Genomic DNA, 12779 nt, shown 5'->3' on the forward strand with positions numbered 1-12779 from the left:
CTCCATCACATCTTCAAGTAGCCATCCAGTGGAGCTTTTCCATATTGTCAGGGGTCTGTTGACATCAACTCCAGGAAATGGAGTTTTAGACCCTTCGGAGGCCCACTGTGAATTGTTTGCAAGGCACTTTGAGGGTAAAGTTGCTCACCTCCATAGCAGTCTTGATGCCCCATCCTCATCTACTGTAGTTCCCAATGAGGTGTCCAGTGCAACGTCTGCTGCAATTTCTTGGGAACGGTTTCAGTTGATACGGTCTGATGACGTAGACAAGGTGCTTGCGTTGATGCGGCCAGCAACGTGACCTCTCGACCCTTGCCCTTCTTGGCATATTAAAGCTTGCTGAGGGGGTTTGATCGAGTGGATCCAGAGTGTGGTCAATGCATCATTGCAGGTGGGAGTGGTTCCAGCCACCTTGAAAGAGGCCGTGATCCGACCACTCCTGAAAAAGCCCACCCTGGACCCATTGGTTTGTTACAACCACTGAACGGTCTCAAATACCCCCTTTGTAGGGAAGGTGATTGAGAGGGTCGTGGCGCAGCAATTGCAAGTACTCTTGGATGAAACAGATTATCTTGACCCATCCCAGTCTGGGTTCGGGCCTGGTTATGGGACTGAATTAGCCTTGGTCGCCCTGATGGATGACCTTTATCAGGAGGACAGGGGAGTGCGACCCTGTTATTCTTACTTGATCTCTCAGCGGCTTTTCATACCATTGACCATGGGCCAGCTTGGTGAGATGGGTATTGGAGCAGAGCTTGGAAAAGTTACTTTTTTAAACTACAACTCCCATCATCCCCAGCCAGCATGGCCACTGGATTGGGCTGATGGGAGTTGTAGTTCAAAAAAGTAACTTTTCCAAGCTCTGTATTGGAGGCACTGTTTTATAGTGGTTCCAATCCCATCTCAAAGGTCGTTTTCAGAGAATAGTATTGGGTGACTGGCAGTTGTTCTGTGGGATGCCACAGGGCACCATCTTGTCCCCCATGCTGTTTAACATCTATATGAAGCCCTTGGGAGCGGTCATCAGGAGATTTGGGGTGAGGTGTCAGCAATACGCTGACGATACCCAGCTCTATTTCTCCATAACATTTGAATTGGGAGAGGCCGTGCAAGCCCTGAACTGCTACCTGGACTTGATGGCTGGATGAGGGCCAATAAACTGAGTCTGAATCCTAGCAAGACATCCTAGCAGGAGGTCTATTCTGCACAACATAGGAAACGGACCTTAAGTGTTGCGGCACCTACCCTGTGGAATTCCCTCCCCTTAAATATTCGACAGGCGCCATCTCTGTTATCTTTTCAACGCCTATTGAAGACTTCCCTCTTTCAACAAGCCTTTTAAGTGGAGACCTATCCCAGTCTGTGTCTGTGTTGGAATTGCTTTTTAATATGTTCTTAAACCTCCTTTTTAAAAATGTTTTTAATCTTAGAAGATGTTTTGAAAGTGTTTTTCAAGAAACGTTTTTGAAGATGTTTTGTTTTAATGTGTTTTAAAGTTTGTTTTTATGATGCTTTAATGTTTTTAGTACTTTTGTTTGCCGCCCTGGGCTCCTGCTGGGAGGAAGGGTGAGATATAAATCAAATAATTAATGAATGAATGAATGTTTGGAGAAATTCTTCCTTCTGGCCTGCAAAAGAGGCAGGAAAAACAACTGCCTCATTTGCAGGGAGTAACATCTTTTTCAAAATTTGGGAACAGGGTGATTTCAGTTTCCTGCACTTAGGCTGAGTTACAGTGGGGTGACTTGGTGAAAAAGATGGGTTTTGAGGAGGGAAGGAACAAAAAGAAGGCATCACGCAGGACTTCTGGGAGGCAGTTTCAGGCACGGGAGACAGAAAGGGAGAAAAGGTAGAGTAAGTTAAAGGTGCAGGAGACCTTTGGACAGCTGAGAAGTGTGGAGCTGGAGGACAAAGGCCATGGGCGTATCACTACAATGTGGGTGCCTGGACTTTGGTTGGTGGTGAGGAGCACATGCTCTGCTCATGCCCCAAAATGCTCCCTCTCCTTTGCTATTTTTTTCAGCAGGATCGGTTCCAGGGCTTGGCATCATCAGGCACCAACCAAGACCCATGCCTCAATAGGGGATCCACTGCCAATCCCAGGAACCTCCTGGGCCAGCCCTTCCTCCTCTTTGTTGCTGCTGCCTCTTCATCCGTCCTCTCCAAGCAAGCAGGGAGAGGACCCAGGAGAAGCAGCAATAAGTTCTGGATGCCTTGGACCCGCCCTTAGGGGAAAGGCCATAGCTCAGTGAGAGAACATCTCCTTTGCATACAGAAGGTCACAGATACAATCCCCAACATCTCCAGGTAGGGCTGGGAATGTCCCTTTTCTGAAACCCTGGAGAGCTGCTGTCAGTCAGTGCAGACAATACTGAGATAGATCGACCAAAGGTCTGGCTCAATATGAGGCAACTTCCTACGTGCCTGCGTTCCCTCTGGGAGGTGGCATGGATGGCGGCCAGTGGGAAAGGTAAGTGAGTGGGCAACAGCAATAACAGTGAGTGCACTCAGAGAGGGGCCCCCACAGAGAGCATCTTGTTTAATCCCTGCCCCCCAAATATATATATATATGGAGGTGTGGCATTGGCATTAAGAATTATCCCAAAAAGGGAAAAGTGAGGAATGTTTCGACATGTCTGGGGAGAAATGTGATCTGATGCTTACTTCTTTCTACTCTCCTCTGGTACTTTCCAGTGCACAAGAGGCCTGTGAGCATCCTGCCTTTGTTCCTTGGGATTTTCCTTTGTGTGGTTCTGCTTTTGGCTTTAAGTCTATACTACAGCGGCACGAGGCAAGATTTCAAAGTCTTGGAAGAGTTTCACTCCCAGCTTGTTATCATCCTCCTTCAGATCAGACACGTTGCTTTGAAATGTTGGACTTGGCTGACGAGGCTGTAGACAGCCACAAATGTGGAACCATGTAGGGCTGGAGACAATGGCCTGCTTACTCTCGGATAACATCTGAATGCGTTTAAGAGAGAAAAGGAGCCTCTTTCTTTTAACTAAGCAGAGAACGAAACAGTTGTCCTCTCGTAGAATACAAGAAGCTCTCCTTGGCGGGCACTTTTTCTTTTTCTGCTGTCACTTGGGTTCTACATTTCTTTCATAATACCATTATAGTCTCCTAGCAATCTCAGTTGCAATTAGAGGCCCATTGTGTAAGCTACTTGAAGCACTGAAAATATTCTTACTTCCATCCTGGGGACGTGTGGGAGCCACAGCCAGGATTTCAAAGTATTGCCAATCAACTTCTTAAAATAAAATAAAAATCATGAGCTAGACTGCTTGAAAGACTAGTCTTCAAAACCTGCTAATTTTGAAACAATAAAAGTTGGATGCTGCTCACAGAAGGGGAGTGTGGACATGCAGGGACTCAAAGGAATATGCGGACAGGCGGGGAATATTGTTAAACTTATCAAAACTTTTTGCTATCCTTGAAATTACTCATCTGTTTCTTCAAAGCAGGAGTCTTAGAGTTCACCCCAGATTTTGCCTTGGATGAAACTGAGGGTAGATGCACATCCCATTGGAATAAATAGGATGTAAAAGTGTTTAACCCTGGCTGCAAAATATAATCCAAATGAAAATGGTCATGACCTAGCTCCAGTTAAACAATATGGTTTGTTGGGAGTGAGAGAGTGTGTATAAGTAAGACATTTTATCCATTGTGTTGTTTGCAATCTATTCTATATACGTTAACTTTTTGATAGCAGTCCTAGATTTCAGAAAGTAGAAGACAAATAGTCTAACCACACAAATAAAAATTTCAGAAATACAGTACTCCCCACTGTCATGAGTTTGTGGCTTAATAAAATACAATTTGTCTATAGATTGATTTTTTAAAAAAAGACAATTACAAAAAGTTTTTTCCCCTAAGATGCTGATCCCGTTTATAACTTACTGTAATCACATCAAGATTGTTGGCAAAACTGAACACCATGTAAAATGCCTTCTGTATTGTATTTAAAAAAACAATTAAAGGTGGGTGATGATTCCTGCATCTCCCTATCACACGTCGGGCCCCACATGATTCCTGTCTGAAGATCTAAGCAGGAGGCATGCTCCTTACTACTTACACAACAGGAGATGCTATCAGCCCTCCACGTTCACTAGTTCTGGGCCGAACCCACTGAAGAACCATGAGAATTTCTCATGACCAGGGAAGTACACTGCTAAAGTCCGGTAGTCACAGACACTTGGATTTAACCCTGAGATTCCCATGTACCTCCTCTTTTTTTAAAAAAACAAACAAACAGTAAAACTGGTTGGCTAAGCAAGAGTGGGTGGGTCAGAATCATTGTCAACAATACACCAGAATATAAAATGAACCCTGCTGGATCAGGCCGATAGTCCATCTAGCCCAACATCCTGTTCTCACAGTGGTCAACTAGTTGCCTATGGGAAATCCACAAGTCAAACCAGACACTTCTAACAGGTCCAGTTAAGGTATATTCAATAGTGAGCAGAGTGGCATTGCTTTCCTGGCTTCTCAATGCAAAGTCACAGCCAGTAATCAAGAGGGGGAGGAGGAGGCAGGAGGAAGGTTCTGCCACTGGACCCACACTCTCCTCTCTCCCCCCACCTTGCTCCTCTCCCTCTCAGTTACCAGCAGTGACCTCTGCATCAGGGAGCCAGGTAATCAATGCCACCCCACCCTGCTCTGTCCTGCTGCCGCTGCCTTATTCAGAGTCAAGACAGAGACAGTTGCTTTTAAAAGAAAACCCAACACAAAACAGTGCAATTATTATCATTTATTATCATTGTTTGAGATTTTTAATGCTCTAATGTAATTTGTATGTTTTTATGTTGTACGTCACCCAGAGTGGCTGGATAACCAGCCAGATGGGCAACTAATAAATTTAATAAATAAATAAATAAATAAATAAAATAAAATAAAATAGGGTTCCATTAACAGAAGTCCTAAAATATTGGCTTCACAGATGTATCTCAGTGGTTAGAGCATCTGTTTGGCACATAGAAGGTCCCAGCTTCAATCCCCAGCTTTCTGGGGTACAGATGGGAATATCCCCTGCCTGAAATCCTGGAGAGCTGCTGCCTGTCAAGGTAGACAATACTGATCTAGATAGACCAATGGTCTGAGTCAGCTTCCTGTGTTCCTATGTAGAGGCTGAGCCTGGGTTCCCTTGGGGAAGAGGGAAGAGTTCCTTTGGGCCAAAGAAGATGGAGACAAGATTTGTCCCCAATTGTGCCATGTTCATGAAGTGCCAGGAAGAACGGCATTGGGGAATACTGGGGGGGGGGGATCCACCCAATCATGGGGGAGTAAACTCTGCTTTGGTCAACACCTATCGCGTACACAGGGGATCGGCCCCTATCAATTAACAATTAATTGACAAAAGGTGTCAATCTAAGTATCGCCTCTGAGTTTCTTGCTAGGCAGGATGAAACCTCTCTTGGGATATTTGGAAGGTGCTGCTCCCCTCCCTCCCAGTGGCTATATGTCGGGGAATGATGGCTCAGGTGGGCTCTTTGGTCAAATAAATGGGATTCTTTAGAGGAATAGGAAGTTTGGGGCCTTGGCTTCATTGTATATATTATGCCAGCCAACCGCATATTCTGGAATCTATGGAAGCCACATTTTCTGCCACGCAGTGTGAAGCATATTCTTCTTGTGTGTGGGAAAAACAACTAGCCAGTGGGGATAATGGGAGCTGACTAATGGTTAATTATCTTCAGAGGGAAAAGCTTCATCCCAATGGGTGAATTTGTCAAATTTGGTTTCAGTTTCTCAGTTTTTCCAAGCAAGCTCAGTTCAAATTTCCACATCAGTTTGAGATTATTTTAACTGCTCGTGAAAATTCATCAGCATTTCTGTGCAAATCTCTCATACACATTTTGTAGGCAATTTCCCCTAATATAATGCCTTTTTGTATGTTGTTTTCACGATGACTACCCTCTCATATGCATTTTTTATACATTACGTTTCTTCCCCGGCTGAAGAACTGCATCACAAAATAATTCAGAGAACTGTGAATTTTGAAGGATGCTTGTGTTTTGATTCACGTAGTGTGATAGTGTGAATTAGCTAGGTTCACCTTTAAGTGCAAACCGAATCCAATTTCTCCCACATCCCTAATTCCAAGCCCCATGGTATATTCCTGGGAGACACTGCCACCCGCACCAGGTTTGAGGAAGAAAGCCCACTTTTAGGTTAGTAATGAGTTGGGTTTTTTTAGCACAGAATGACAACTGGTTGGAGGTGGGGAGGGCTGGGCAGATGTTGCTTTGCTCCAGGGGTGAGGAGGGGAGGAATGTGTCCCCTCCCGGCATCTCCAGATACATGTATGGCACATTTACTGTGCCTGTGTGCACATAATCAAGAAGACTATTCTTGTTTGTTTGTTTATCAGTCACTTTTTCATAAAAATGAACCCAAAATGACATACTGTGCAATAAAAAGATTAAAAACCAATGTAAAACTAACAAATAAAATGTGTTTTTAAAACAAAAACAAAAAAAACCCCACAAAATACATAGATAAAATGGTGGCTATATGACCAATAATGGGCATATGACCATCACTATAGCCACCTTGGACATGGTCAGTCACCAAATTACATTTACCAAGGCAGTGTGGGCTCCTGCTGGGAGGGAGGGCAGGATATAAATCAAATAATAAATAAATAAATAAAATAGTGTGCAAAATGTAACCACGTTTGGCAGCAGCCAAAGAAATGCTAATACCTGATCAAAGAGACATGCCAATGAAGTGAAAGATTGCTGTGAAGGATAGTATGCACTGTCAGCATACAGGGTCCTTCACTGAGTCTGATTAGCGAACAAACCATAGCCCTCCAGTGTTATTTTTTTGTGCCAGCACAAAACGGTTCCCCCCTCCCCAAAAAAGCACTATACAATTTAGGTGATTTTATATAATGACCACAAGCCACAGGGTGATTTACAACTAAAGGAAATAGCTAAAAATATATAAAATCCATAAAAATGACCTAGTCTTTTAAAAACACACAGCAACAACAAATCACTGAGTGACAATTACAGATAGCGGCAGCAGCAACAACCGGCTTTCCTACTCCAAACACCCATTGAAAAATATGCATCTTAACCAACCAGTTAAATCTATAGAGAGCTGGGCGCAGATGTACCTCAATAGGGAGGTATATGGGAGAAGCCACCACTGAGAAGGCCCTTTCCCAAATCCAGACCTGCACACCAAGTACCTCATACTGTGGAGGGGCCACCAGGAAGGCCTCATCTTGGAGCACAGGCAGGAAGAAGGAAGACTGCAACACTGGACAAGTTCTTAGGATTCTGCAAGTGCTTGGCTGTAAACCATGAAGGGCTCCGTGGGTGGCCATCCTTTTCCGCCCATCATTTGACAAGGGGATAGGAGGTGGCAGAATCAAGCCCGTGTGCAAAGCATGCCTGAGGTGCACTTTGCACACCTCCGTGCTGCTTGCTGTACTTTGAACAGGGTTGCTCACATAGTCTAGAGCTCCTATGTCAAATGCTCACCCTTTCTCTAAACGTAAATACATGAACTTCAGTTTTGTGCCTCTCGGGGATGAGGAATCTCGAGGCTTTATGGAAAAGGAGATTTGGGCAGAGGGATTTGTAGGAAGAGACAGCAGTGATGTTGTACATTTATTTATTTTATTTGACAACAAGGATATTTTGCTTTCTTAACAGAAAACCTCTAAGTGATTTGCAAAGGGCTATCGAAAACATTCATTTAAAAAAATACCGATAAACACAAACTGTCAGAACAAGTTGACTTTCCCCGCAAAATATAAATAAAATCAGCAATTTTGAAAACCATTCTACGTAACAAAATTACATGCCAAAACAAAACAAAAAATTTTCACCAGGCACCAAAAACATTACAGTGAAAGAGCCTACCTATTATCAAAGAACAGGGTGTCCCAAAAGGATGGTGCTGCCACACGAAAAATCGAATGTTCTGTGGCACTTGCAAAAGTGTTGTGTAGGTGTTCTCTGAAGGTTACAAGGATGGAACTGATTTGCAGGTTACCATCTTGGTTTTCAAATGGAAGCATTCCCCACAATAATACATGGATAGTGTTAAAAGGAATAACACTGACTACAGTATATTTGTAACAACACATACGTTGCGCAGAGCTTGGAAAAGTTACTTTTTTGAACTGCAACTCCCATCAGCCCAATCCAGTGGCCATGCTGGCTGGGGCTGATGGGAGTTGTAGTTCAAAAAAGTAACTTTTCCAAGCTCTGCCGCTGGGAACCTTTTAAAACACACACTGACACCCTTGAGTTCGTGCATTAAGGCTGACAGCCAGTGTTCTTTCTAGTATGGATTCAATACCATAACTGAGATCACCCAGCCTGTGACTATTACGTGAAACATATTTGCCTCCCCTTCATATTCAAGCATTATCCCTCCTGCGACAAACAGTTCTTGTTTACATAGCAAGGAGAAAATGTATATGAAAAGGAATGTATTTTTAGCTGTCATTTAGTACATTTCAGCAGCTGGAAAATGAAAAGGGGGATCAGCCTCTCCGCTTCTGTAGAACTGTGCATGAGAGCTTTCTAAAGATGACATTACAGATCCATCCTAATTATAGGAAGATGGCAGAATTAAGCTGGCATAAGTTACCCCTATTCCAAACTCCATTCAGGACAGAGGCTACTGCCAGCAGACCTGGCCTAAGCCTGGCATAGGAAAAAGAAGGCTTTAAAACAGAGTTTTACTTCCTTTTTGCCAGTGTACGTTTCGCCAAGTCACATGACTGAGCTGAAAGAGGATTGGCCCTGCTCTGTCCCGTCCCCTCCACACCCCTGGAACACCGTGCTGGGGGAAAATCTCTTTGCAAAAATGTGTACATTAGTCAAAACTGTGGAGAAAAATGTGTTTATTATGAGAAATTCACACTACAATGATGAATTTTCATGAGGATTTTTTATTTTTAAAAAATATTCAAATTGCTGCAGAGATGTAGTGAACAGCATTTAAGATGGGAAAAATGAGAAGTAGAGCCAACCAAAATTGACAGATCCCTTCATCCCTACTGGGTAGGCAAACATTTCCGCTCCCTTAATTGCCCTCTCCATAGATGCAGGAAGAGGAAGAAGCAGCCATTCGAGTACTTACAGTGTGCTTTATTGATGCCACATTTGAGTATGGGAAACAGGCTGGTCATTTAGTCACTAAGCACAACCTCATTCCTTCCACGTCGACAGCATACATAGCAAGTCCTAGGAAACGTGTCTGACACAAAGCTGTCTGTGGAGAGCAAATGCCATCCTAGAGCCAGGCAAGGACAGCTATGAAAATGGAAATGGACTGCCTTCAAGTCGATTCCGACTTATAGCGACCCTATTAATAGGGTTTTCATGGTAAGCGGTATTCAGAGGTGGTTTACCATTGCCTCCCTCTGAAGCTGAGAGGCAGTGACCGGCCCAAGGTCACCCAGTGAGCTTCATGGCTGTGTGGGGATTTGAATCCTGGTCTCCCAGGTCATAGTCCACCATCTTAACCACTACACCACACTGGCTCTCTGGGACAGCTATAGAGGGCACCAAAGTCGGAAGCTCCAACACCAGTGGAGGCCGGTCCACTTGGGCAAATGGGGCACCAACCTCAGGCTGCCCTCAGCCAGGCCCCACCTGCCTGCCTCCTTCCTTTCACCCATTCCAGGGGCTGGGCACTGGCTGTCAGCTTCCGCCTCCTCTTTCATCCCAGTGTCCATTGGTAGAACTCAACAGGGAGGATGGGGGCAAAAGTAGAATTAGTTTTTATTTTATTTATTATTACATTTATATCCCACCCTTCCTCCTAGGAGGAAGCCAGTCTCAAGTTCTTTCACCCCCTAATAAACACTGAAAATACCCCATGTTTGGAAGAAAATTTATAGACGTGACGGAAAGCATCCTAAAGCACCATGGACATCAGGTGTTGTGTGATACTGACATTTGAACAGCATTTTTAAAAATCCTGCTCTCTCTCTGAAAAGGGCTTTGTTTTCAGTAGCATCATCATAAAGCTGTGTTTTGACTGGCTCTCTAGTGCATGACATCATCATGGCCACTAGATGAGCCTTGATTTCCTGCTAATGACTTATAAAGCAAATGTCTGGCAGCATTGCCCTCATTCTCAACTTACTTTCTTTCCCAAATTGGCCAGATTATTATCATGCTGAGTCTGTCACTGTGCTGTCACTATGTGCACCAGCTGATCCCTGAGGAGGAAAGGAGGGATTCAAATGAATTATTAATATTAAATATAATTGTATTTACTTACTTGCCAAATGGCTTCTAAGTGGTTAAATGAATAAAAAAAATTGGATAGACAGGTAGAGCCTGGCTCAAATTATAGCAGACGAGTCAACAGAAAGAGGCGGGGAAGAATAAGAAACATGGGGCTCCCACCCCTAATGGCACCCCCATGTTGGATTCTGCCCTTCTGGACCATACATGGAACATAACTTATCTCCCGGTCTGATATTATTATATGGAGCAGTTCCCTGTCATTACCAGAGAACTGATGACGAAGACAAATCTTCAGAAAAGCTGAAGTCAGGACACGTGTTAAATTGCACAGCAAAATAAGTTGCCTGAACACGTATGAGCTTGCTCAAGCAATAAGATCAGCTCTGAGGATCCACTCTCTGGCTCACCAGCAAGAGCAATGAGATTGGCAGGTACCAAGAACATCTTTGGAACTCCCTCCACAGGGAAGTAAGTACATACCTCTACACCACTGGTTTTTGAAGGCAACACTGAAGGTGTTTTATTACAGCCTGCATTTAGGTAAGGTGCTGTGCTTAGAAGAAGAAAAATGAAGTGTTGCTGGTTTGAATGAATGGTTTTGAAATTGCAATTTGCTGTTTTCATTGCCTGGTGTTTATGCTATTTTTATGTGTTTCAAAGCTTTTTTTTCTGTAAACCACCTTGTGAGGGCACTTGCACCCTGAAAGGAAAAGCAGAAATCAGTAAATAATAAATTGTGCAGGTGGAGAAAATTTGACGCAGGTCTGGAGTCAGAAATTCTCAGGTAAACACTTTCATTTTTGAAGGGGGGCTCTAGGAGGGTAGAAAGTTTCATAACAATATATTTTCAAACATACACACGCACCTTTTCAGCCATGTGCGTAGGCTTCTTCACAGGTTACACTTAACACAGGTACTAGCTATCCCTATACATGTACAAGTGTTTGTGTGAAGGTATACACTGGCCTGTTGATTTGTACAACTTAGGTATTGTATACACAGGCACATAGGCTGCACACTTCTTGGACATTACATGAGAATATCTGCACAAGTGAACAGCTCAGCTATTTGAGTACACATGAACACATACCCACTGAATGTAAGATGTGAGCACCCCTTTAGTGATCCTGGCAGCGTCCACAATCACACTGTCTGATGCTGCTGAACACTAGTTTATTCTTTGTGTTTATCCCAACAAGATGGAAGTATGAGGGCAGGAGCCATTGCCTTTATTCTCTGAATCATCACCGCATAGCCTAATCTCATTGGCTATGTGGAAACACTGTGAAAACCAATCTGTTGGGAGTAAAGCAGCAATGCTTGTAACAAGTAACCTCAACCAGTGGGGGGGCGATAGGCAGAAAGGCAACCTATTCTTCCCTCACTGATTCCTTCTTTAAAAGCCACTTCATTGATAGGTTCTCGGGCTTCACTTCCTTCCTCCTTCATCTTGTTAGATAGACAGCATGTGTGAGTGCTAGCCTTGTGACTCTATAATGGCCACATGTATGCCTGCACTCAGAATGGCTTTATTTCCCAGTAGTAATAAACCGGAAGTTCTTTATTCTTTCAACCCCCAGTCTTACCAGACTCCTCGTTTCTGCACTCCGCTGCTATATATACCAGACTCCAATACAATCATAGTGAAAGAAAGGCACAGGAACATGAGAGGAGCCCTGTTAAAGGCCCAAGGTTTATTCTAACATGCAGCTAGACACATTTTGTGCAGCATCAAAAAGAATTGAGCTGTGTGAAGCAAGTTTCTGTGTAGTTGAGCATATGGGATTTAATAAGGAGCTAGGTAGTTTCTAAAAAAGAAATAGATGATATTCCTTTCAAATCTTGATAAACTTATACTAATAGTTAATTTTTTTTGGCAAAAAAATTAATAAGGTGCCAGTACTTATATCTTGAGAAAAGCAGGGGTGTAGTTGTCTGGGGGCTCAGGGGGGTCTTAGACCCTTTACTTTTATAGGAGCAGGGTCCCTATATCTCCAGTATGCTATGAGCCAATCAGCATGAAAGGAGAGTGTGTTAGCCACTGAGAAGAGTCTTATAGGAGCAGGGTCCCTATATCTCCAGTATGCTATGAGCCAATCAGCATGAAAGGAGAGTGTGTTAGCCACTGAGAAGAGTCTTCTAACATGCTTCCTTATTTTTTTCCTGCTGATTGGAGCCAATCAGAGCAAAAGGAGATGAGTCAGCCACTGAGAAGTCTCTTCTCGGTAGCTAACACTCTCCTCTTTCCTGCTTATTGGCTCCTGTGAGTGTCTGTTGTGAGAAAAGGCATTCACAAGGATCTCATTCTCAACCCCGCAGCAAAAAAAGGGGGGAGGGGGTGTGGCTGTGACTAACGTGAAGAGACCCTGCACTTCTGAATATGCCACTTCGCTACTGGATAAAAGTACTGTGGGTGCCAGCACAAAATGCCTGGCATGTGCAGCAAAAAAAAGAGGTGCCTCTAATACATATTGGTGAGTACTGTCACACACACACAAAAAGCCCCGCTAATAATATCTTATGGTACTAATTACTTGATTAGTTCAGGAGTGG

The 12779-nt window shown here is 43.6% G+C and overlaps 1 protein-coding gene across 1 annotated transcript in view; it reads left to right on the forward strand.

The window, feature by feature from the left end:
• Positions 1-2897, forward strand: part of C2H14orf180 (chromosome 2 C14orf180 homolog) — a 33139-nt gene extending 30242 nt beyond the window's left edge. The window contains exon 4 of the mRNA XM_061612821.1: positions 2703-2897. Within this exon, the coding sequence (XP_061468805.1) occupies positions 2703-2897 (195 nt within the window). The remainder of the gene's footprint in view (positions 1-2702) is intronic.
• The last annotated feature ends 9882 nt before the right edge of the window (positions 2898-12779 follow it).

This window comes from Rhineura floridana, chromosome 2 (assembly GCF_030035675.1).
Source record: "Rhineura floridana isolate rRhiFlo1 chromosome 2, rRhiFlo1.hap2, whole genome shotgun sequence".
NCBI lineage: Eukaryota > Metazoa > Chordata > Lepidosauria > Squamata > Rhineuridae > Rhineura > Rhineura floridana.